This window comes from Acomys minous (assembly GCF_964271855.1).
Source record: "Acomys minous genome assembly, chromosome: 9".
NCBI lineage: Eukaryota > Metazoa > Chordata > Mammalia > Rodentia > Muridae > Acomys > Acomys minous.
This window is the reverse complement of record NC_140490.1, coordinates 19438569-19465203: the sequence shown is the minus strand read 5'-3', so window position 1 is coordinate 19465203 and position 26635 is coordinate 19438569. Positions and strand designations below refer to the sequence as shown.

The 26635-nt window shown below is 49.3% G+C and overlaps 1 protein-coding gene across 15 annotated transcripts in view; it reads right to left on the bottom strand.

The window, feature by feature from the left end:
* Positions 1 to 26635, bottom strand: part of CACNA1D (calcium voltage-gated channel subunit alpha1 D) — a 305943-nt gene that overhangs the window by 76181 nt on the left and 203127 nt on the right. For 11 of the 15 annotated variants that reach the window (XM_084797091.1, XM_084797101.1, XM_084797097.1 and 8 more), the window contains exons 10-18: positions 13621 to 13708; positions 13282 to 13341; positions 12241 to 12267; positions 8989 to 9149; positions 7530 to 7755; positions 7209 to 7416; positions 3678 to 3798; positions 1013 to 1127; positions 548 to 617 (exon numbers count right to left, since the gene is read on the bottom strand). In XM_084797091.1, coding sequence (XP_084653217.1) covers positions 548 to 617; positions 1013 to 1127; positions 3678 to 3798; positions 7209 to 7416; positions 7530 to 7755; positions 8989 to 9149; positions 12241 to 12267; positions 13282 to 13341; positions 13621 to 13708 — 1076 coding nt within the window. The remainder of the gene's footprint in view (positions 1 to 547; positions 618 to 1012; positions 1128 to 3677; positions 3799 to 7208; positions 7417 to 7529; positions 7756 to 8988; positions 9150 to 12240; positions 12268 to 13281; positions 13342 to 13620; positions 13709 to 26635) is intronic. The other 4 variants (XM_084797105.1, XM_084797096.1, XM_084797092.1 and 1 more) reach the window with 1 other exon arrangement.

Genomic DNA, 26635 nt, shown 5'->3' with positions numbered 1-26635 from the left:
ACAGCAGATACATACGCTGTGTGATAACCGCATTTAGATTTCTGTCTCAACTGAACTGTGGACTCCATGGAGCTTATTCTAGTGTTCGACATGCAACTGCCACTCAGTATTTACCAACCCAATGAGCAAACACATCACAGAAATATTCAGAGCTGTCACAGGTGTGATGAAGCCAAATGGTGCAGCCTTGAAGGCCCCAGGACCACCAGACCCTACGTCATCTCTGGGAACAGACGTCTACTAACAATCCTGGTTTTAACACCCACTAAGAAGATGCTAACAATAATAATGATGGGTTACATCTGAACACATAGTTGCAACTCAAAGTAAAACAAGAAGTCCAGCTGCTTGAATACCCATGTCCTCTGGTGAAATGTTGAGTAACTCCCTGGGTAACTCAATCAGACTCTTCAGTGTCTGTATGGTGGGTTCTCTTTTCCACAGCAAAATATCACACCCAAGCCATTGTCATAGTGTAAGTGGTACAGCGATGGCAGCACCAACAGAATCACTTTGAAACAAAGAAAAGTTACTTTGGAAAAATTACCTTGTTGTCACTGTTAGCTATCTGGTTGACTTCTGGTTTGTTGTTCTTTTTGTTTTCTAGGCTTTCTTTTCTATGAATAAAAGAACAAAAGAAACCAAATAACCATATTGCTATGTGTGAAAGTGCTAACCAGGATTCTGAGTCAACAGTGACGAATGAAGGATCAGAATTCAACTGGAAATACTGGTGGCAGGAGCAGAGTGCAACCCAAGCTCAGTGATTCAGCACAGGGATGTGTGGCTTCCATTGTTTGCTCTGAGGATAAGAGCCAAGGGCCTGGTCTCTACCCAAGAGCCCCTTCTTTTTAGTTGGTACCACATGGTCACCTATAATCATTGAGGAGCAGCAATAAGGGGCCTCAGGTCTTGGGGAAAAGCATGTCAGAGTCCCTGGCTGCCCTCAGGAAGTATGGCAGGACACTCCTAGCACCTCTGGGCCAATGCCTCGGTAGAAATGAGACTTTACCTGGCAATCTTTTTCCTTTCCTTTTCTTCAGCTTCCTCTTTCTGAGCAGTGTTCAAACTTTCAGCGTCAGCCAAATTGTCCACAGCAATGGCCAAGAAGACGTTCAGTAGGATATCTAATTTGAAAATCTTAAGGCTACACAACATGTTTTAAATGCAACCACATATAGCTGATAATGTCACACTCCTCTGCTCATGTGGGCTGGGAGTGGGTCACTGTCCCTGGTGTGATACTCGCTCAGTACAACTGGAGAACTTGGCAAAATCCTACCTTAAAAATCAAGCAAAAGACATAGAAACCTATAGAGGGTCTCCTGAACATCCACAGAGATCCATGGAAGCACACACAGTGTCAGTGTCCACTTGCTTGTACACTGCTGTACATTCGTGGAGCGCACTGTGATTTGTTTTCTTTCAAAGCACACATTATAACATACACAGTCAGGGGATCCCTGTGCAAAGCAGATGCCTTCAAAGGCCACATGTGATGGAAATGCTGATCTCATTGCACAGCATGGCCTCCCGAGTCTGCAGCTAGCTCCTCTACTTTTCACCCTGCAGACGCCTGCTATAAACAGCAAGCCAGCTCTCCTGCCTGAGGAGGCTAAGCTGTGTTCTGAAGGGCCACACTGACTAGACTGTGGCTGAATGTGGGTTTTGTAAACGGCAGCATATCAGGCAAACAAGCTTTTCAAGTTTTATAAATTGTTAACACTGCTTGTGATGTTTTCTAGAATTTTCAGAACAATGTTTTCTTAACAAGAATACAAGTCAGAAGATGCAGTCACTTCCTTACTCACTAGCATTTATGAACATGGAAAAGCCCAGGGGTCTGAGGGGAATTCATGAGGTCTTCTGCTGTATGGCTATTTCCTTAAGCCTGATGCCCAGCCTACAGCAGGGCTAAGAGAGCGACAGGAACAGTAGACTGTGCCCTATGTGCCCCATGTATTAGAAACTTCCGGGTGGGCTGTTGAACACATGTATCTGGGAAAGCTGCCAGGGGCCTAATGGTAAGATTGTTGTGAGGAGATGCCATGCCTAATCCTAGTCAAGACTCCCAAAAAGGTGGAGACCTGGGTGAGTTACATCGACACTTGGACAAAGCATCCATCCTGGGCTGGAGACAGCACGGAAGGCATGGAGACTCCTCAGAGAGGCTTTGCAGTGGTGGCTCGGGCAAGTGTCAGCACTGGGAACAGTGGTAGAAGGCATGTCTCTCAGTGGACCCCATGAGGGAATAACCCCATCCCTGGCCTTGCAATGGTACTAAACTTGTGGGAAGTGGAGTGCAAATCTGCATCAATTTGCCACCTGCACTCAGAGGCACAGCCCAGACTCCCTAAACAGGGCTGTTGGGTGAATTCATGCAGAAAGATGTACAGAGCATCCCAGGAAGGCCAAGACATGCTGGGCCTTGGGGATATGGGAGGAACACAATACAGTGGAGTATCGCTTCCAGCCAGAGACAGAAAACACAGCAACTCTTTAAAGCTTTCATGTGGTGGCACATGCTATGAAGGGCTTCAACATTAAGCCAGAGAGGAGTGGCAGGGAGCAATCTGCAGGCTCGAGCCTAGTGCACAGCACGATTACAGTCAGTCAGGAGGAGAATGGAGGAGAACAACCGTCTACTTAACAAATGTTCTCAAGGGCCGCTATGCACCGTCTTACTGGGGAACATGAAAATACAGAAAAGGAGGCAGCCTATGAAGCTACCATCTGGAGGGGAGGAAAAGGAGCACCATGCAGTCTCAGTGGACAGCGGACCCTGCACATCACCAACAGACACAGACAGAATCCGAGGGAGATTCAGAGGACAGTGAGCTCATCTCCGAGTAGGAAAAGGAGGAGAGGGCACTAGAATTGAGCCCAGCAACGTAGGCATGCTGGGAGAGTGTTCCCAGAAATCCCATAGCTTAACACACTGCCCCTGAGGACAGCTGGCACTAGCTAAAGAAGGCAGGGAGGGGTGAGCTGCAGGGACCACTGTGGAGTTACTCACAGTAGGACTTTCACAATCAGAAGGGCGGAGAGCATGAGGTCTTTGTGCCTGTCCACACACTATTCACCACGGTTCTGAAGGCTCTTCACACGGTCTTGTGCTCAGCACGGAAGAGCCGGAGATGAAACAGACACAATGACCAAACATTACAAGACCCTGAAGGGGCGGGTGGGGGTGTACACACTGGCCCCACAGTCAGCTGCTATGGTCTAGGTTATGGCTCAGCAAGGAAGAGGGATCAAACAAGTCAGAAAAAAGGCTACCCAGCATGACATAGATAGGCGAGCAAAGCAAGACTGGGACAATCTATTGCAGCTCCTCACTGCTCAGGGGGTGACACAGATGTAGCCCTAACCTCTAGGCTTCCACGCTTGTCATGTATGAAGACATGACGCTAACTAAGGTCATTATCTACTGGTGCCAATATAAGCACTGTTATCCCCAGTCATGACTCATACTGTATGGCGCCCATCTACCACATGAGAAACAAACAAACAAACAAACAAAAAACAAAAAACAAAACAAAGCCAGCGTGGAGCTAACAAGGGAAAGGCATTTGTCTCTCTTAGCCCTACAGCTGCCACCATTGTCACCATGGGCAGATTTGGAAAGAACAAGACAGTGATGGTGGCCACACAGTCCTGGTGGGTCCAAAGGATACAGTTGCCACAGATGAAAAGGATGATGAAGTAGATGCAGACAATCATCCCGGAAGATGACGGGCCTCCGTAGGCCATGATGCCGTCATACATCACCGCGTTCCAGTCTTCACCTGTCAGGATCTGAGAGGGGGAGGGTGGGGTCAGACAGCAGCAGGCAGACGCCTCAAGACCACAGCTGCTGTCCTACCTCGGCGGCCTTTCTCAGCCCAGCTCACAGGGAAATTGACCTATCAGCGTTCCTGCTGATCCTTTCATGGGCAAACAAGAGCTGTTTCCTCTAGTTTCTACTTCTCCCTTGACAGAGACTGATGTTGGTACTTGCCTGTCTGGTATCTTCATCTATAGATTAACACATATACACCCCTGGCCCAGAGAAACAGAACACTGGTAGAGTCTCTTATTTATTTTGTTTTAATCACAAAGTATGTCATATTTCTACACCTGGCTTTTTTTCTATCCAGTGATATCCGAGACCCTGTTGAGAAGGCTCTTCCCATTCATCTTACTCAGTGCATAGGATTCCCCACAGCAGTGGACTGCAGAGACGGGAATTCCATCTGCGCATTTTCAGAATCAGGGAATTCTGTCACATGCAAGTGTATAAACTATCTCGAGTAGACATAGTCAATTTCAAATGAAATCTTCCCTACTGATGATACCTGGTAATCCAATCCACTCAGAAATCCAACCAGGTAAATACAGACAACAGTTTTTAAATGTGCAGCCCCCATGAGGAGAGAGTTTCTTTATCTTCTACCTGGACCAGAATCAAACAGCAAACGGGCAGATAGAAAAGTGGCTCTCGACCTCATGCCTGATGAAACTACAGTGAGAAGCCTTTCACCTGCCAGACTAGCAGCGATCATGAAGTACACACACCGACCTAAACAAAAGGAAGGAGGCAGGGGCAGCCTCCATGATGCTGCCTCAGAGTGAATGAATCCCACTGGTAGAGCCGGCCTTTTGCCCAGCAGTTCCATGCGGAGGGCATGTCCTGCATGCCTAATCCCTCACGTGTGCCTAGTGTATCCTGCATGGTCAGGGCCTCCCGCTGGAGCACTGTTTGTATGAGCAAGGGCGGGACACAGCTAACATCAGTGAGTGACTGGTCACAGAAATAATAGCGACCTACACCACAGAGCCTATGATGTGTTTGGAAGGAGGATGTAACCTTCTGTGGATCAAGTGGGTAGCCTGTCTCTTAAAGAGTGGAGTGGGCCACCCTGCATGCAAGCCCACCATAAGTGAGCAGGCAGGATGACTCTTAACCATGTGCGAAAGTCTAAGATGCCTTGGAAAACTGTTTGGTAGTGGTTACTACCGAGAAGAAGGAATTAGTGGCTGGGTGGGAGGACTGCCAGTTTGTATCTTTTTTATAACACTTAAATTTTGCACGATATGAATGTATTACAAGAAAAAGGTCACAAGCGTTTCCTGATTTTGAAATAGGATTATAGTCCATCATGGGTTTCAAACCGTAGGGTGTGACTTCACATGGGTCTGCTTAACTGACCATGAAGTTATATATATATAAAAAAAAAACCTGGCAAAAGTAAAAGGCTTCTGAACATATAGCAAGCAAAAATTAATACAAAACCAAACCTTTCCTGAGCCTGAGATGTTCCTGGCAGCGCTCACGCATGCTGCATTGCACAATGTCCCTGCAGCCTTAGATGTGAGTTCTCAGCATACCCACTTGGTACTGTGCATGCTCTCACACCACACATGCCAACAAACCCCGCCTGAACGCCCCTGGCTCGGATCGCAGACTACTGTATGTTGTGAACAGCAGTGTTTGTGCTGCAGACAGTAAGCTTTCTGCTCCTATAGAAACACATGGGCTGACTTACACAAAACAAAGACTTGCACTGTTTTCCCATCCTATTTCCTCAGCATGTAGCTCTCAGATTATTGTGTCTTTGGATTGGATTGTGTTTGAATAAACTTGTTAAATAAATTACAGTTTGGGATTAGGGTGGGGTTTCCAATAATTTCTGAAGGCCTTAAACATACTTCTGCCTTTTTGTATATATTTGTGTAAAGTGGCATCCTCAGAAAGATGATTATAAATTCAAGATATTGATAGCTTGAAAAGTGATGACAATGCTCTGCATCTTTTAGTACTCAGCCAAGAGTTAATTTGTGTGTATGTGTGTGTGTGTGTGTGTGTGTGTGTGTGTGTGTGTGTGTGTGGTGTCTGTACATGTTCATAACGGTGTACACGCAAGTGTAGGGTAGTGTCAATGTTAGGCATCTTTCTCAATCACTCTTCGCTGTGTGCTCCGAGGCAGGGCCTCTCGCTGAACCTGGCCAGTGCTCACTGGTTTGGTCAGGTTGGCTGGCTAATAAGCTCCGAGTGTCCTCCTGTCTCTGCTATCCTCCCCCGCACTGGGACTACTAAGATGAACTGCCATGCCCAGCTCCTTATGTGGGTACTGGGGGTCCACACTCAGCTCCTCATGTGTGGCAGGAACTTATCAACCCTCTCCAGCCCCAAGACTTAACTCTTTATTTATTGTACGGCTTAGTATGCAAACTTGCACTTATCTTCAGTGGTGAAACTGTATGTCTACTAAAGATATGCTCTTTAAGTGTTTAAGAAGCCCTGGGGTCTAGCAGTAATTCAATGCATCTCAAATGACCGTATGAGAAACCTTCTAGATCAGTCTCTCTAGACTCATGTTCCTTCAAAGAAGGGTAAGTGACTTAACAAAGTCACAGTGAGGACAGGAAAAGCCACTTTGATAACCTACCCATTTCCTGGCCTTCCTATGACCCTCCCTATTCTGCAGAGACCAGGTATCTGGATGTTTGCTGCTCATGTGGGAAAACTAGGGAGGTGGATACCACTGTGAACTAATCTGTCAGGTTCTGCGCAAGGCCGGGGCCCAGCTGAAGAGGGCTCAGTGTACCCCAGCTCCCAGGTGGCACTGTGTCTGGTATGCTGCTGCTCCAGTGGCAGGACCCCTGTGAGACACTGTCAGAGACCCCACAGCACAATTAGCTTCAGAGCCTGTGCTCCCACTCCAAGCAAAGGGCAGAGGCAGGGACAGCCCCGACCACACAGACTACTACACAGACATCCCAGCTGCAGCTTCCAAATTCATTCACCTCTCGGCTTGACTCTATTATAAGTAGGATTGCAAACATGCCTTGTAAATACAAAATAAAAATAAAATTAAAAAGCAAGCAAACAAACTAGTGAATAATACAAAGATTTTAGAGTCTATTTCACAGAGCTCTCACAAAAATTAAAAAAAAAAGGATATTTTGGTTTGTCTTTTTGCCATATCACATAGGTATGATATATGTCATATCACATAGGAAGACACTGTAACACAACCAAGGTACACAACACGGAATTTGCCAGAGGACCACAAGGCTGAAATGATTGATGACACGGAATCTTTGTGCCTTGCTGAGCTGTGGGCAGACACGAGAAGGCGAGGGCTCTGGCTCTCTGGCTTCCACTCACACCTGCTCTCAGGGTGTGGGACGTGGGGGATGGGGGCGGAGGCAGGAAGGCTCACCTGGAACACAGTCAAGAGTGCTTGTGGAAAGTTGTCAAAGGTGCTTCGCTTGGTTTGTGTTTCATCAAAATTAAACTTCCCCCCAAACAGCTGCATCCCCAGCAGGGAGAAGATGATGATGAAGAGGAAAAGCAGCAACAGCAGCGAAGCAATGGACTTCATGGAGTTTAACAGGGACGCCACCAAGTTGCTCAGGGAAGTCCAGTGCCTGAAAGTCAAGAGGAGCGGGTAAGCCCACAGTCCTGTGAGGAAAGGGGAGAGCATGCCCTGGTCAGGGAGGGGACAGCTGAGCAAACACCAGCACGATGCCCAAGTCTTTACCTGGTCACTTTGAAGATCCTCAGGAGGCGTACGCACCGGAACACAGATACCCCCAGGGGAGACATGAGTTCTAGCTCCACCAGGATGGTTTCGGTGATTCCTCCACACACCACAAAGCAATCAAACCGGTTGAAGAGAGAGACGAAGTATGCCTGGAGGCCCAGGCTGTACATCTTCACCAGCATCTCACAGGTGAACAGAGCCAAGAGGACTTTGTTTGCAATATCTGGAAAGACAAAGGGTGGGTGCACTCCGAATTCCCCTCTGGCTCTCCTCTCTCCCGCCACCTCCCACCATCCGTGCCCACAGGAGGCACTCCTCCCAAGGCAGCATCCCAGTCTCACTGCTGCACTGGCGACAGCAACCATCCTTATTGTTGCTGGCCGCTCCCCAGGTATGAGTCTGTAGCAGTTACTTGGTTTCTCTGGGACTCAACTTCACTGACACAGTAGAGATGTTTATCACATGGATCTCTGAACCCTCTCAACACTAGACTCTTAAGATTTTACATTAAGATCATACTATGATTTTTTTCTTTAACACCCCCATACACTTCCTCATACATACACACACATAAAAAAATAGATAAATAAATAGAAGTGACATTGATGACTGACCACTTGTGGCACCCTAATGTCAGTTTTTATTTTTTATTTATTTATTTCCTCTCTGTGTCGGGGGAAGTGTGCATGTGTGCTTTGTGAATACTTGTGGGTGGGGTGGCCATGTGCCCGGGCCAAATGAAGATGCCACATGCTCTGCTCTAACACTCTCTGCCTCAGTCCCCTGAGGTGTGGCCCCTCACGGAACCCAAGCTAGTCCCTGTAGCCCTCATGTCTCTCTCTGTCTACTCCATAGAGCTGGGGTTTCAGATTTACAGTGCCGTGCCTTGCTTTTTACACAGGTGCTCTGGGGATCTGAAGTCGCTCCTTCATGCTTACACAGCAGGCACCTGACCTCCTGGGCCATCTCTGAAGTCCCAACACCATTTTCAGTAGCAAAAAATAATGCCGTGCAGGCTGAGGACGGCAGAAGCAAAATACACAGAGTGACAGCTCAGGATTTCAAAACCATCTTGTCTAGCTAGAAAGAGCTCTTTCAAGAACGACCTCCACACACCTCCGTTGTAGCCCTTCAAAGTGGCAGGGTCAAAGTCACTTGCCAAAACCACTGAAGAGGGGATAGATCTTTCAATGCGTCAGGGAGAAGGGGCTATCAACGCCAACATTCCTGGGTCCTGGGCTCTCTCAAGGTCTGGGCATAAGTTGGCTCATGGTGCGTGGTGTAGGCTGCATACCTGCTCCAGGGCCTGCCTGAGTCAGAACTGTTGTACTACCTTCTAAGTTAGTGCTAACTAGAACGTCCTACAGCCCCCGTTACACCACAAATGGATGACGCTGACCAGCCGTCAGCTGCAAGCAGCTTGCATTCAGAAGAAAAGAAGACCTTCCAGCTGTACCTTGGATCTGCGTCAGCCAGTCTGGCTGATTGTAGTGCTCAGAGGAAATGGTTAAGGTGTTGAGAAACACCAGGACAATAACCAGCCAGTAAAACGTGACAGACTTCACAGCAGCCCTGCATCTCCTGCGATTGAACCGGTTCCAGCGACGCCAGCGACGGCTGAAAAACAAGCAAGCATTGCTCCTTGGGCCATGGGCGAATACAGCTTCGCAGAGGCCAATAAGCTTTATTGAGTGATAAAAGCTCGGTCTATGAGGCTTAGGAAGGAAGACATGAACTACCCGCAGAGAAGCAAGCAGACCCCGTGATGTAAAAGGATAGTCTTGACATACCGCTTTAAAAAGCATAATCGTGAATGAATCATGCTATCACTTTCCCTCTGCCGGCTATAAATAACTCCAGGATCTGCAAGTGGGTCAGGGAACCTAGACATCCATAGAATATTCCTGAGAATATTCAAGATGGCACCGGTGCACGAAGCTCTCGTGGGCACCATGTAGCATGTAACCTGTTGAGGGCAGCGGGGCAGAACCACTCAGCTTACTATATGTATCTTGTGGAGTGGCTTAATCATTACATACAAATTATTAGGCAGCAAAGCAATCCATGACCACGGCTCTCTTTTTAGGAAAGCTTTTCATCCTTTCTTGGAGCTCTCGCATCCCTCTGGTACCTCGTAGGTGTCGGAGTGGGACATGCATCTCCGTGCTGAGTCATCAGGTGCCCTTTCTAACTAGCAATGCTCAAAATACACCTTCAGGAGAACATCCAATATTGAGTCGTGTTTTCATAAAAATAAGATGAGCAGAACCAAACAGACACGTGACATCCCCCCCCCCACCTTCTGTCTCTGTTTGTAATTAGGGAAAGACATTTTCTCCTTTTGCCTGTCTCCTTTTGGAAAACACTCCCCGTCTCCTTGCCCCAAGCAGAAGGCTAGGCACTGCAGACTGCTCTTCAGTAACCTGGGACCCAGGGAAGAACCGGGCAGGCCACGGAGTCCCCTTTCTTCTGACTATGCTGCCTCCATGTCAGGGCAGAGACTGACTCAGCTTCGTTGCTATGCTAATCACATGAAACCCAGGAAGCCAGCAAAGGACCTGGAGGCAGCAGGTGGTGCTTTGTGTTTATTTCACTCTGCAGTTTCCAAAGGAACAAATGGCACCTAGAAAACATGAGGAGCAGTGCAGACAACTCTACTGAGGAATCTTAACCGCTCAGAGCTGAGTTCTCCTGGGACACATGGCCCTACACACATGAAAGGCAGTCCCAAAAGGCTATGCTTGGCGTGTCTATCTTCTACAGCAGTGACAAGGCACACGTGACTTCAACATCCAGAAGGCCTGAGCATCGTATCCCCGGGAGACATGCAGGCAGCAGCCCTAGCCTGACTCTCCTGGGCTGGCTATGTGTGGGTGGCGGGAAGCCTGCATTCCTGAACACTGGCTATGGAGGTGTCTGGTGCTGGTAGATGGAGATGCATCAGGCACAGTTCCAGGGTTGTTGGCCTTGATAGGAATGAAGGATTGTGGGTAAATGACAACTGCAATTTCACCCCGAGTCTGGTCCCAGCTTTTAGAGAAGGGAGCCTAAAGGATCTCCGGAAGAGCCGGAGAAGGCTTCTCTGCAACGCACAGTCTGGGCTGGACCTCCACGACTAAGAGCTTTGCCGAGGCAGGTAGAAGTCTCCCTGGGGGGAGAAGGCACCAAGGCAAGACACCACTCTTAGATTTTACTCAAAGTCAGATTGACACATAATTTACATGCAGCGAGTCTGTTCTCTTTAGGGTTATGCTCACAGAACACACATCCATCAGTCGTGAGAGTCCGTGTGTGCCCTACCCCCATCCTGAGCCTGCACCGCAAGCACCTTTTCCACTAAGCTCTCTCAGTGGCCCTCTCACGAGTGTTTTTCTTCTCCTCCTTCCTGTCACTGAGAAGCATCGTACCACATGAATACGTCACAACTGATATGCTCATCTTACTACTGGCCGGGCATTTGGGTTATTTCTAGTTTAAGGTAATTGTGAATGAAACCACTATAAACATATATAATTTCATATATGTATCTTTCTCTTACAAAAATGCCTCAGAGTTGGAATTGCTAGGTCATATCATTAATGTAGCTTTGTAAGAGACTATTACATGCTTTTTCAAAAGAGTGTGTCACTTAACATACCTGCCAGGACTGCACAAAAATAGCCATTAGCCTCCTCATTGGAACTTGGCATCACCAGATATTTGAGTGTGATCTACTAATATCAGTATGTAGTGGTATCAAATTATAGTTTTAACTTGAATTTTCCTAATAAATTATGTTCACTTCATGTGCTTATATATCATGCATTTCTCCTTGTGACCTGCCTGCTGGAACCTTCTTTCCACTCTTATATGGTCATTTTGTCACTGATACTATTTTTACATATTATTATCTCTATATTAGATACCTGACTTCTTATCAGAAGTGGTTTGCAAATATCAGGTCCACGGCTTATTCTTTTTATAATAAAATAAAGCTAGAAGCTTTAATTTTTTTTTAAAAAAAAGACTTATTTATTATTTATGCATATTGTGCCCATATGTGTGCCTGTCTGCCAAAAGGGGGCATCAGATTTTATTGTAGATGTTTGTGATCCACCGCGTGGTTGCCGTGGTTGTTGGGAATTGCACTTAGGACCTTTGGAAGAACAGACAGTGCTCTTAACCTCTGAGCCATCTCTCCAGTCCGAAGCTTTAATTCTTACAGGAATCAACCTATCAATTTTTTTTCTACTATAGATCATGAATTTCTAAGAAATCTTGGTCTAACCTATGGTCACAATGTCTTTCTCCCATTTCTCTCCTTCTAGAGTTTCAACAGGTTTAGGCTTTATTGTCCACAAAATGCAGGCATAAGGTCTGCTGAGACTTACAAGATGAACATGTTATCTGCATCTAGGTCAAGAAACTGAACACTACATGGTACCTTAAACGGCCTCTAGAACTGTCTTTTATGGAAAATCTTTCTGAGAAGTGACTGGAGAGTTGATAAGGAAGCAAAATGTTGTTCACGTGTGGTTGGGCCCTGTTGTTTTAAAAGCTGATGCTCCTGTCCTGCTTCCTCAAGGCAGGGTTGTAATACTTAAAAGACTGACTGAATTTCGGACTGCATGTATGAACTCAAGTCTATACCAAGTAGATGTCAAAGTCCAATACAAGCTCTCTGGGGGAGTGGGGGTGGGGGTGGAAGAAAATGGAAAAAAGAACTGACCTGAGTTTGGATTTCGAGATGGCTTGACTGAAAGGAAAGAAAACAGCGTTAAGACTCCCATTTGGAAGGCGTGGGCGTATATATGCTCCCACCGCTAAAGCGGAGATGGCTAAAGCCATGCACAGAAGCCAGAACTCCAGTCCCCTCTGGCTACAGCCGGCCAGCTGGTTTAAGGGCAGAGCAGATATCAAGGTGCTAAGAGTGTGCCAGGAGGTGGGTGGGGCATCCTTGAGGGCCCAGGCAAGAGAGGACGAACTCTCAGATGTCTAGGGTGGCCCTGGAAACAGCACAGATGTGGGGGTCTTTCCTCTCCCTCCTGCAGAAGCCAGGAGGGGCCTCTGTGGCGTGCAACCCTCACACCAACAGTAGCGACTGCCACTCCTGCTGGCAAGGGATCCTGGCTCCCCTGATCACCAAGGGGGTGAGGATGGGGACACCGCATGCCTTTGCGAAGCCCAGTGTTCTCATCTGCAAAACGGGGACAGCAAGTCCACTCCCAGTCCACTTCGTGCCATAGAGAGGACAGAGCGGGAGAACAGAGGCAAAATCACTCCACGGGCCATTGCGGGGCTACACACTAGTGTGTCATTTTTATGAAAATCTGCCCCAAATGGGGCTGAGCTCTCTTAAAAATGACACCTGCGCTTTACGGGAATAAGACGTAGAGGATGCAGGCCGGAAGCAAACAAATCCAAACAGCACAGGGCTCCCCAAAGCAGGCCGTTCTCAGCACATTCTGCATTGCTGCCCCAACCCGTGCTATTGCAGCCCACTCATCTAGAGAAAAGCCTGGGAGCTGCAATGGTAGGGTGTCCCACGAGGCTAGGAAAGGGCAGTGCACACATGGCTCCAGAACAAGAGGCCACGAGCAGAGGAGGGCAGGGCCTCCAGGTCCAGCTGCTGGGCATGAGGTCGGAAGGTTCCATGGGTGAAGGAAGATTTAAGTATGTGGCACATTCCCCAGTCAGCAAGTCTGCCATTCAAGCCCTTTCTTCAAAGCACAGATACCAAACCCAACCGGAAGGAGAATTCAGCCTTTACCCCCACCGCCGACACCCAGAGGGCCCAGTCTTGGCCGCGCCTCTTCTTTTCCACCAGCACCTAATGAACACAGCAGGCGTCTGGGTTAAGTAGCACACTTCCCAGGCTCTGCCTCACTGGGACAACTTCACAGGCAGAGGCATGTACGATGCTGGGATGTCCCAACAGGCCTGGTATAGGAGGAGGGGTACCAAAGGGATGGAGGCAGCCTGTTGGAGCCCAGCGGATCTCCTACTAGAGCCCCAGGACTCCACTGCCCTCTGGGTGTGTCCTCTCAGCGTTAGCATCTTTAAAATGACAGGTGGGGTAAAGAGGACAAGCAGCCCCCCCGACACTCACCAGAGGCTTCCGCAGCATCCCTGGGTCTCGCCTTCACCACTTACGTTCTCTGTGTTCACAGATTCAGTCTCACTGGTGGGCATGCTAGCTGTGAGGAGAAGGAAAGGCTTTAGACAGCGTGCTGTGGCATGAAGTGCCAGGGCATGGGCCAGGTCCGACTCTCAGGAACCAAGGAGGAGGCCAAAGACCATACGGAGCACCAGGCTGAGCAGCCAGGCCTCTTGGCTGCACGTGAGCCTTTGCTTCCAGTAGCTTCAGAGAAAGCCAGTATCACCTTCAAGAGACAATTCTGATGGCCCAAATGCTTCCCAAGAAAGGAAGCCTAGGTGCCACAGAGTCGAGCCTCCAGGTCTACCTCAAGAGATTCTCCCTATCTCAGAGTTACAGAGAGCGCCTCGGAATGGAAATGTTTCTACCGCGCCTCCTTGAGCATCAGGGATTAGCTCACAACTCATATACAAGCATTTACAACACATTCAAGAAAAGCTGTTGCAGTTGGGGAGGGAAGGCAGTGCAGGAGGACACCGCGCACAAAATCCATTTCAAATGTTAGGCGCTTCCCTCAGTCTGAGGCAGTCGATCTGATACCTAAGTTCCCCTGAGCTTGTAAGGCCAACATGGAAAAGCTACTCCCCAGGTAAGCCAGGCCTGGAGCTCTAAGGGAGTAGGAAGAAATGGGCTTGGAGTAGGTGAGGGTTCTTGCCAACCACTGAGGAAGGCAGGGTTGACTTCGGTCCCAGATCGGAGCTCTCTGAGCCCCGTGTCCATGCCAGGGTCCCCAGAAGTGGCACAAAATTTGTCTACTAGTGCCTGGAGGCCCAGAGATGCCCCAAAGCCAATGTCTAACATGAGGCACCTGTAAGATGAGGGGTGGGCAGTTACCTCAGGGGGCTGTGCATAGCGCTCTAGGTAAAGATGGCTGATTACCCAGGGGAACGGGTGGAGCTGAGAGGAGGTAGCCCAAAACCCAAACTAGGGGAGCCACCTGAACACATGTACATCTTTTTCCCGAGGTAGAATCACATCGAGGGGCTGTTCAGGACTTTATGCTTCCCACGTGAAAGGCTTGCTCCTGTGGGCAGTGCCTATAGAGCTGTGGCGGACGTTTTAAGTCTAGCCACTACTGGGAGGGTTATTCTTCTTTCTGCCAGCTGTGTGGCTTCCTACCCCTGCTGAGGAGAGATGCAAAGCTCACCACAAGGATGAAGGTGAGACTAGACTCACAGACCCAGAGGTCAGAGAGTCATGTTTGCCAAGGGCGCAATGGGAAATCCCTAAGCCCTTTCCTTTTGTGAGCACTCAAGCAGCAGAGCTTGCCCCTGTGGGAGGCTCTGCAGCTACTTCCAGGCACACCCAGGCACAGGTTTCAGAAGGAAAGGGCAAATGAGTAGAAGCACACGCTGACTACACTTGAGGGACTCTCCTGTTCTTTGTCCTTGACTTCGAGGCAACCAACTACAAACCTCCATTTGCTCTTGAACCCACCGGAAAAAATAAAAGAGAAAGAAACAAATCAGGAAGTCTCATCGTCTTACACAGGAACACCCTCCATTAAGACTTACGCACGCACACATACACACACTCATGGGCAGTTCCCTTCCCCTGGTATGTTCCATGCTCCTACCTGCAAAACTAGGTCTCACGCACTCAGGCTCGCAGCGCAGCTCCCTTGAGGTCTGTCCTATGATCTTATCTGTAAGACTATGCTGTAAAAGTCAATGCAGCTGCTTGCTCTTGCAGTGACAAGGTGAAGAAAGCCACACTGGAAACTCTTTTCTGATCCCTCTAGGAGCCCCTCTCTTTGTGAACTGGGGTAGTTGGTGGGCTTTGAGGTGCATTCAGGGGAATGCCCTGGCCTTGATCTGCCTTACCCTTCCTGGAGACATCCGGCTTCTCTTTGAACTTGTTTCCTAATGATAAAATGGCAGTGTGAAGCACACGTCCAGGGCCATTTCTGTCTGCATTAAGTACCTCTCAATCCTCACACTTGTCATATTGAAACATTACTATTTTTCAAAAGTAAGCTTCTGAACAGATAGGATCTTGTGGCTTGTACTCTCTGCAGTTTAGGCTCATGTCGTGCTCAGTGCATTTGCTTGCTCTTCGTTCCTCTAGCTCATTTCCCAAATAGTCAGATGGAAACAGGGGAGCGACAGCAGCCTGCGAAAGGGGGGGGGACACCCTGCTTTGCACCTCTATCTCTATGCCAATTATTAGTGAGTGTCTCTTACTAGGCGCTCCCCAAGGCTGAGCAGAGAGAAAGGCAGGAAGCACCCCTCCTCATACACACACCCCTTGAATGGCAGCCAACACTGGGAACTGTGTGGTCTTGAGGCCAGGCTGCACAGAGGTGAGGAGGGCTCTCTGCTCTCTGAGGTTCTTCCATTTCTTCTCAGGTAGGACAATGCCTCAGAGTAGTGCGTGCTGCTTATCGGTCCTAAGTTGAACCTGCATCTGTGGACTGACTTCGCCCAGCCTCCGCATCCTCATCTGTACAGTTAAGAACACTTGCCTCAGTGGTGCACGCCTTTAATTCCAGCACTCGGGAGGCAGAGGCAGGTGGCTCTTTGTGAGTTCGAGGCCAGCCTGGTCTACAAAGTGAGTCCAGGATAGCCAAGCATACACAGAGAAACCCTCTCTGGGGGGTGGGGGGGAAAGAAGAGGCTCACTGGGTGTCAGTCATGAGCAAGGTACCCCAGCACAAACTGTCAATTCTCCAGAGGCTCCCTGTAGGCCCTGTACCTGAAGCAGAAATGGACTTGCAGCTTCTCCCTATGTAGATGGCCCTAGTGTGTCACCGTAGAGGATGACAGGCACCTGCAAACATGAGGTTCTGAGAGGTCTGCCTGCACCCTAGCAAAGCCCAGACACTGGCTCCTGCTGGAGGGATAGGGGTAGTCACTCTGCCAGGATGCCATGGAGGCCTTAGGAAACAGGCATCTGTCCCCCAGGGACCTGCCTGAGGGCTTATTACATGGATTTTTCTAATTCTTCTGTTTTGACTTTTATAGAGTCCCAATAGTCACCAGTACAGCTTACTGCTGTCTCCAGGAGCTGGCTGATCTCCTGGGTGTGGCCTGTAGACGTGAGAATAGTGCACGTGTGGGGAGTACACTTGCTCAGTTTGGGAGAGTTTTGATCTGTAGAGTTTAAGCATGCACCAACCCTGTAAGTACACCAGTCTGTTTGAGCATCTGTCCTGAAGCTGCAGACACGGTGTCCACACAGGAATGAGTGCCAAGTGGGATGGAGGTGAGCTCAGCATGGAGCTGTGCATCCCAGCGGCAGGTCCTCTGCTTGGTCCTCTGTGCAGCCATGTAATATTCTGGGCACTTTCAGAAGCCTCTCCCAACACTGACGCACCCTTCTGTCCTGGTTGTTTTTAAATGTAGGTGAGATCCTTTTGGGACTAAGCAAAGGAGGCTCAACCCAGTCATTAATACAAAAATAAGGGTGTGAAAGTGAAGGGTAAAATGCTTAACTTACGTATTTCCTCATCAACTTTCACTCTATAGACAAGATGTTTCGCAACCTTATCTATTGGCTGTATGAATTCAGAGGCACACACACAAGTACATGTACACACACACACACACACACACACACACACACAGCACCTTGGAATGACATTCACCACTAACAGACAGATCATTTCTTTCAGTGACCTCAATGACACCAGACAAGAGGTCAGGAAAGCCAGGGGCTCAACATCACACAACTAGGGAAATGTACTGGCTGTGTCTGTGCGTTGTCACCTGAGCCACAGGACAGTCCCTCCTCCAGGGTCCGTTTACTTGTGGCCTGCTATCAGAAAAAAAAAAAAAGCACCCCCAATTGTTTAGTTTCACTACCAGCAGCTAACGGTCGGGTCTCCTTATATCTTCTCAGCTTTTCAAGGCTTCAAAGAGACCAAGGCCAGAGCAGCACTGGGAAGTCACTGGCCACTACCCTCCTGGGCAGTCCTGCAGCCTGCCTGGGAGAACTCGAATCTAAGTCCTCTCCAGGGGTAATGTCCAGGAAATACAACACAGCACATAAGTAGCCCCTAGAGTGCCTAAGCCACCCCAGGAGACTTGGATCCTCCCGCCACAGCAGCCCCAAAGAGGGCTTTTCATACCACGCACCACAGCGAGCTCTCGGTCCTCCTCCTGAAACCCGTCACAACAGCAGCTGCTTGCACAGGTGTCCTGGGACTCCGAGGCGGGTTTGCTTTTAAAATTATTTTCTCTTTTGAAGTGCGTGTGTATGTGCTTGCAAATGTAAGCCACGTATGTATGCAGGTGGCCAGAAGAGGGCGTCAGATGCCCTGGAGCAGGAGCTGCAGGTGTGTGTGAGCTATCCCATGTTGGTGCTGGAGACCAAACCCCAGAGCTCAGAAAAGAGCGGTAGGTGCACTTAGCTTACCTCCGAGCCACCTCTCTAGCCCCTTTTATCTGTTCTTCTCAGCAGAATCTTTCTTCTACACTCGGGATTTCTTTTAGCATTTCCTCTAGGCTGCTGTGGCTTCTCAGGGACGTGGGGCAAGAGATGAGGCTGAGCAACTCATCTGTGGAAGAATTGGGTTCCTTTCCCAAGGTTGCAAGGGGTCTGACCTCAAGCTCTTCTGTTTCTATATCATTTTCATGACAAGCATGAGCAGTGCCATGCTGTGACAAGCCCACTCCTCCCCAAAGTCCCAGGCAGCCCCCGAAGGCACTAGAACATGCCTGTGCTAGTGTACGTTTCTGACACAGGGCAAGAGACTTCTGTGAGGCAGCCATACTCATCCTGGGAAATGTGGGTCAAGGTCAGACTAAGGTCTCCAGGTCTAAAGCAGGAACCGTGCTCAGAAAGCTACTCTTTCCTTGTAACAGCGGAAAAGGTGGTATAACTTCCTCACAAGGTTCCTGCTGCACTGTCCCCAGCAGAGTGGTCCTTGCTCCCATCAATACAAGGCTCTTCCTCACTTGGTGAAGCCAGTTTCCTAGAAGGAGAAGGTGGCTTCCTCTCTCTTTCTCTCCATCTCAGAAAACTAACAGAGATGCCACACCATCCTTAAAACATCTCAGGACCCAAACTGCTCTTAAGGAGGGTGGCCCCAAGGAGGAGGTCACCTCTCTTGGCAGAGGCCCCCAGGAATAGCACCAGGATACCCTCCTGCTCATCAGTTCATTGTAAATACTAAAACCTAGTCTTATTTGGAACTCTAAAACAGCAGGTCAGCTCCAACCTTGGCCTGTCTTGGTGTGCAAGCTTTATAGAGTTCTTCCTTTTTAATCCTCTTTTTGGGGGCCCCGTCTGACAATCCCCCGATTCCTTTCCTCTTCAGGCCTTCTTGGAGACTAGGACTCTAACAGACTCCATCACACTGCTCCTCTTAACCCCTGAGTTCAGTGTTTTTACAGGAGGCAGTAACCACTTCAACAAAACCATGCAATGCTTCCTCCTTCTGCCCAAGCAGCAGTTTGTCCCTGAAGCCCACGTCTTCTCAAAGACTCTTTCTCTTCCTGACCAGCGTCCATCTTGGTGTCAGCATGAGGCTGGCCATGCCGGCCTCTCCAGGCAAAGCTTGTGCTGCTCTCCAGCTACAGCAGTGACCCATAGCCAGCTGGGCAAGGAACCAATTCTTGTCATGAACATCTATACGGTAAGAGTCCTGAAAGCTTTGCCAAGGGGTTGGAGGACTGGGTGAAAGGTATGGTCAGTATTATTTAGGACCTAACTTAGCTATTTTTCAAATAAGACTATTCTCGTTTAAAAGATGTGTGTCACTGGGAGTGGCGGTGCACGCCTGTAATCCCAGCATTTGGGAGGCAGAGGCAGGCAAATGGCTGTGAATTCGAGGCCAGCCTGGTCTACAAAGTGAGTCCAGGACAGCCAAGGCTACACAGAGAAACCCTGTCTCAAAACAAAACAAACCAAGCAAAACAAAACAAAAAGATGTGTGTACCCCCAAGACTTTTTTTTTTTTTTGACCTCACTCTTGAAGCTGTGACTGCTAGCTTTAGCATGGCCTTGGGTAGATGAGCCAAAAACAGCCAAGAAGCAATTTGAAACATGCCTGGGGGAAAAAACCCAGTCAAATAACATTATTGGAATTTCTAAACAGTTTAAATTTAAAAGTATCATTTAAGGAAAAGCATTTTGAATCGTGTCTTCCAGGCTAAGAATATTCACACTGAATCAAATGAGCTGCCTCAGTTGGTTCAGCTGTTTCTTTATAGATACAGGCCAAACAAAAAAAAAAGCACCATCTTGGTAACGCCACACACTTGAGGGAAAGGCAAGACGAGAACAGCATGACCAAGCGTCAGAGAAACCAAGCGATTGAAACATAGGCATCTTCCGAATACACCACATAGCACACGCAGCTCACATGATGCCTATGCACAAGGACAGGATAGCAGACATGGCGGGCAAGGAGCCTCCGACACGAGCAAGTCCACCTCAGCAAGTTACCGTGGTCTTTAGCCCTGCGTTGTCGAAAGCAGCAAAACTTCCTTTTCTTCTTATCCTCTCTTAGCAAGTCAGCCACCGTGACTCCTTCAGGTTAAACACAGGCAATTCCATTACCTCACAGCAGAGGGCAGCAAGAGCAACGCAAACATGATAGCCAAGCAGGCATGCAGGCTGGGCTGCAACAGCTGGTCCCAGCCTGCATAACAGAGGCAGCTTGAGGCAGGCCTCTGATCTACACCTGAGGTCTTCCCTCCTCCTAGACAGGAGTCTATATAGCTCAGGATCAGAAGGGATGGGAGTATTTGTCCACACGCCCTAGAGAACCTATTCTAAATAAACAATAAACCAGCCTGCTCGAGACGCAGGTTTCCTCTGTTTGACCGTGTACCTGAGAAGGTGCCTGAGGGAAGTGCTCTTCAGGAGTCAGGGGCCCTGGGTACGGTCTGGTAGTGTCATGTCAACCATGACTGGCCTCTGGGGCGAGGCAGATGGAAGAAAAAGTAGGCTCCGGATTCTGACAATCCAGGGTTTGCTCCAACCATACCTCACACGGGCTGTAGGAGTATGGATTGGTTACCTAAAGCAAGGGCTGGGCCTGAATATACTTCCTGGTGTGGGGTTGCTGGAAGAAGGGAAAAATGAGGACCGAGGTAAGATAGGCAGTGTGCTCGGCTCCAGCAAGGCATGGCCACCCACAACTGTTAGTTACCATTACTACAGCTCTCCTAAGGGTCACTGGGTCACAGGAGGGACAATGCTAGCATCCCTGACTTCTTGCAGTGTTGTGTTTCTATAATCACGCCAAGCTAGCTGGCTAACCTTTAAGGCAGAGGCTACATGCTCTGAGACGCAATGTGCAGGCAGCTGGAGCAGGCCAGGGCGTGGGAACATAGGCCTGCCCTTTCGGTGGTACAATTCTACAAAGGGTGCGCTCTCTCAACGGTGCCAGCCTCCTTCTCCTGACCTACCCCGGGAGAACATAGCACAAACGTTCAAATATTCACTCCATGAACACAGTCCATCAAGGAAGCTCTGTGAGAAGGCTCCAAGTGAGCAAGAGTCCTGTGGCCTCTGCTTTTCCACAACATGGGTTGATCTTGGAATGTGCTTCCGTGCCCCTCCCGGGAGTGGTAAATAGGAGTGAGTGCACTTTGGATCACTCATTACACCTGGCTATTGTTACTTGTTCATTTGCCACTTGCAGCCACTTGTGTTTGCACACTTTACTCAGGTGACTCTTTTTAACCCTCAGCATATAAAGTGACTGATGCTCTGAATAAGGACTGCCTCATTTTTTTGGGACCCACTCTCCCAAGTTCATGCTGCCAAGGAGAGCAGCAACGCTCGTGGAAGGCTAGAGCTTGGGTTCAAACCCCGGCCTAGCCACTTGACACCTGTGTGGCCTCAGGACACTACATCACTTCTGTGCACTGTGGTTTCCTCATCCATCGAGCTCCCGTCTCATGGAGCAGCGTGAAGAATAAGAACTCATGTGCCCACAGCCCCAAGAACAGCATCTGATGCACACAAAATGCCTGATAAATGCTAATCACCACTCTGTGACCTTTGAGTAAATAAATAACAGAATGCTTAACCGTGTGCTGAGGGCCACGCTCCAGCGGCCCCTCATAATGCTGCTTTAATCATCCCAGAGGAGAGTAGGCCAGGCCAAATGACTGCTCCCAAGACTAACCAGTGGACGCTGCGTCAGACCTCTGACCCCAGGGATTGGCCCTCCCGTCCATCTCTCTAGTTACAGCGCTCCCAGCTGCTTCTGCAGAGAGGGCAGATGACCTGGACACATATTTATCATGGATGACCCACTGCTGCTGTTTCTTTTTTATGGCTTTCAATTCTGAGCTGCTTCTCTTGGGATACTTTATGATAAAAAGCAGTCTTATAAAGTTTAAAAAAACCACAATCTTTTTGTTTGTTTTATTTGAGACAGGACTTTACATATCCCGGGGCTGGTCTTGAAAAATAACCTTGAACTTCTCATCACCCCGTCTCCACCTTTCCAGAGCTGAGATTCCAGGGCGTAGCATGTCCAGTTTACAAGGCGCTGAAAATTGAACCCAAGGTTCCATACGTGTCACACAAGCGCTCTGCTAACTGAGCTACGGTCCTCATGTGCAGTCTTTCAAGACAGGGCCAGAAAATTGCCACAACTTTTATTTGCAGACAGCTATGCTACTCCTGACTCTCTGCTGACCTCTGAGAGCAAATGGTGCAGGGAAAAATCAACCAGGTAGCATAGGCAGCCAGGTGACCTTGTGCACTGAGGTCAGTGGTAGTGGAAACAGTGAGAGGCAGGTAGGGCGTGGCCACCATGCTGAGACCTATGAGGGAGCACAGGGCAGCCAGGTAGTCCTGTGGTCCACAGGGGTTGCACCTTCTCCTTTCTTCTGGGCATCAATTATCACTTCTTAGAGTGGTCCCTAAGAGTTCCCACCATAAGGCGTCCCTGTTTCATTAGGTAAGAACTTTAGAATGGGCTCCTTTTAAAATGGTTTCATTGTTTTTAATGTTTTTTTTTTTAATTTAAAAACACCCTAATCATGACAATGAGAAGAGATTAAAATAGAATTTTAGGCTTCCAGCTTTTAATCGCCCTAGAATAACGCCATTGTTCACAAAGAAGCAGCTGCGCGCATGTCAAAAAAGTCTCTCTCTCTCTCTCTCTCTCTCTCTCTCTCTCTCTCTCTCTCTCTCACACACACACACACACACACACACACACACACACACACACACACACTTGGCAGGGTTTCTAAAAAAAAATTTGAAGCTCAGCAAAAAGTTAAATAAATTATCCTTCAAAATTCCCCAAATGCTCAGGAACTAACTTCTGAGATGATTTTGTCTATCCAATTAATTGTGGCACAGCAGCTTTCTAACAGCAAATTTACACCTCAAATGTCTTAAATAGTCCAAGGGTACTCAGAGGAGACTCCCGTGTCACCAGCACAAGATAGCTGGTTTGGAGACAGCCCTGCCTGGCCCTGTTCAGCCTTAAGGGGACTCAGCCACTAACACAGGTCAAGACTCAGAGGCTCCTAACTAGAGCACCTAAGACTGATCCCAGGAGACTACGAAGAGGTTCCCTCCTGTTTGCTTAAAGAACCAGAGCTTCTGAGCCAGGCACTGAAAGTTACAAGACTGCTGGGTAGGTTGTAAGGTATGGTCAGAGCTGGAGACTCAGCCGTGGTGTGTAACATCAGAGAGCAGATGGCGTGAGTGCTTGCTTCACACCTGCTCCCTGATAGCAAGCCTGAGCAACCAGAAAGCAGTGCTACTGGACCTCAGAAGGTGCCGAGGCAGAGGGGTTGTTTGCCATCCCTTTGGAGAGCAATACAGTTTCTGAACAGAAGTATAGATCAAGGGTCCTTTAAGGGGTCCTCAGCCTGAGATTGGCTAGAGATCTCGTAGGCTCCTCAGAAACGTAATAGATACACACGTGCTGTGTTCTGCCAAAGTCGGACAGCAGCACGGAGGACTATGGTTCCAGCTGCAGGACTTCCCGGCCCTGGTCCACATGCTCAGTGAGGAGTGAGCCTCAGACTGTGCCTAGACCTTCTAGGCGAGGGCTCCACCATCAGGAAGGACTTCTTTTCATAGCCTCAACCCCTCAACCCCTGGGAGGAAGCTGCCAAGTCTCACCCAAGACCCAGCTGAAGAGAGTGGCCAGTTAAGTCATCCTTTTAAGCCAGCAAGGAGAGTGAGGAGCCTGGCACCACACTGTACCCTCCCCCAGCTCCCCGAGACACTCCGGGAGCAGGGCTGAGGTGTGAGGTACAAAGTGAGGGGGTTCTTAAGCACCCGGGGATAATGCTGACTCCATAGCGAGACCACGCCACCTTTACTCCCCTACCTGCTAATTAATGCACAGGGATAGTCCCAGGCCTGGCATGTGCAGGTGGCAGGGCCACTACTGTTTGGCTGTCAGGGCCATGTGAGTCTGGCTGAACTCCTGCACCCTGTGGTTGGTTTTCTGGCCTAATATTTAAAAAAAGGAGCTGGCAGCCATAGTGGTGCCAGGGAAAGTTCACCAGAACAGCTTGTCCAGCAAGTTCAAGATTCCCTTCAGCATCACCAGGAGACTTAGCGGCTCTCCTCTCTAGTCATGTGACTCTCACCATGGTACTCACTGTGTACTGGAGGAGCCACACTCCACTTAGAAGTTGCAACTCAGCTTTATGGGCTTGGGAGCTCATTACTCGGTTAATTCTGAAGACCTGAGGTGTACAGAGTGTCCTGTTTCTTTCTGGGACGTGACCAAACGACACGTTCAAGTGCTCTGAACATTTGTTACCTTCTGCCTCTTTTCCATGCCATTTCCTCAGTCTGACTCCCCTCTGCCCCACCTTTGGCAGCTAGAGGATGCTCCTCCGTCAGAGCCCAGCAGGGAGGACTTCCTTGCACCCCCATCCTTGCACTCCAGCACCCGGGACCCTCTGGGCTCTGAGAGGAGACTGCTGGACTCTTATTCCACTGGCAGTGTCCACATTCTGCCCTATCTAAGCCACCACCACCTCCTCCTCTCTGCAGCAGGGGCTTCGTAGATTAGCCATCTCAGAGTCAGGCTCCTTACGGAAAGGGACAGGACAGAGGAGATGCTGACGTCACATAAGACAGTGATCCCTTTAGGACCATCAGAAGACGTCAAGGACAGGAAAAACCACTCTTTGCAGCTCAGGCCATTATGAAATGAAAATAAGAACCTCTACCACGGACAGCAGCAGCCCGAGAGGCTGGATTAGTAGATGTGGATCATCAAGGATATGGCACGCCAGTGGCATGCAGAAGAGGACGCAATCATTTCTCCGGGTTATACACGACACGATGTGTTTTGAGCTTGGGAGAGCGAAGCAGATGGAGGCCAGCTTCCACAGTTGGCACTGCGAATGGAGAACAGGATGGCTATGCTCTGCACTGGCTGGCTCTGTCAACCTGACATGATCTAAAGTCATCTGGGGAGAGGGAGCCAAGGCTGAGGGATCGTTCCCCGAGTCTGGCCTATGGGCAAGTCTGGTGGGGGGCGGAGCGGCATTTTCTTGACTGATGTGGGAGGACCCAGCCCCTAATGGACAGTACCATCATCTCTTGACAGGCGGCCCTGGGATACATAAGGAAACGACCTGAGCAGATCGGGAGGAGCAAGCTGGCAACCACTGTTCTCATGTCCTCTGCTTCAGTTCCTGCCTCTGGGCTCCTGACTTACGTGTCTCCGTCTTGACCTCCTCTGTGTTGGACTATAAGCAGCAAGCTGAAACCACAGTAAGCTGAAACAAGCCCTTTCCCTGCCAAGCTGCTCTTTGTCTTGGTGTTTCATCACACAAACAGAAAGCAGTCTAGGACAAGCACCTGCAGCGGGGCCTAAACAGCGCGCCGTGAGCCACAGTAAAGCTACAGAAGGCCTACAGAGGCCTTAAGGGTTCGGGTGGGCTTGTTCCCAAGGGGAGCTGTGCTCATCTCTCCTGTGTAATCACAGCACACACATCAGCAAATGCAGAAATCAAACCGCCTCCCCCTCATCAACCTTGAGCTGGTGTGAGAGACAGACACCCTACCCTGCCCCAGAAAGCCTCCTACTGTGTCACTGTGTCCTGAGGACAGGCTCCTCGCCCTCAGGCACGGGGGCCCTGACCCCTCCCTGATGCAGTGGGCAGTGAGAGGTCAGAGGCCACGTCCTGCAGAGTCCCCACCAGCACACCAACATTACCGGCAGCTGCAAAGATCCACGACACCGCAGAAGGCTCTGCAAGGCCAGCTCAGAGTAGAGCCCAGACTAGAAGAGACGCCATGGCTACTCGGGCTGAGTCCTTCCACCCTGGGTCTCTTTAGCGTGGGCTTCTCTGTGCTCCATTTCACAAGCCTGCCTCTTCTGGCCTGCCCACCTTGGAGCACTCCACCCTTTAAACTCTCCGTGCTCATCCAACAGAGCTCCTGAGCATGGCCTTTGCCCACCCATGCGATTCCTAGGACAAACGCTTTCTCCTGAGACTCAACTGTGCTCCATAGACACCAACCTTCCAGGCCATGCCAAGTGGCCCCATGTGTCCTAAATCTTCATCACAGCTCCTGAGGTCCCCACCGTCCTTTGTGTGACCTGAACCACTGGCTGCATTCGTTCGTGGTGGGTCTAAAAAGGAACCAACCACAACTCCAAAGGGCTCAGCTCAGCAGGAGCCTACTCAGTACCGTCTATGTGGTAGGGCCAGCCTTGGTTTCCCAGCCTTTCAAGGGCCATTGTTCTTGAAGCCTTGGTCTTTACTACCAACCATTCGGGAACAAATCAGAAAGCACTGTAGCCAAATGCACTGTTAGATTTCAATTTCTACCCTTACCCAAGGCCCAAATGTTCCCAGGGTGACTAAGATCACGTCTGTGGGAAAAGGATGTGGGTAAGAGAGACTCTGTGATCAACAAAAGCAATTAATTCCAGTAGTTGACTGATTATCGGGCCTTGCCTCCTGCAGAAAGCACTTAAGGGTGCCTAGTGTCACAGTGTGGAGCCCAGGCAGGTGGGCTGCAAAGCATCGAGCAGTGACTCACTCACGGGCCTCTTAACAACTGG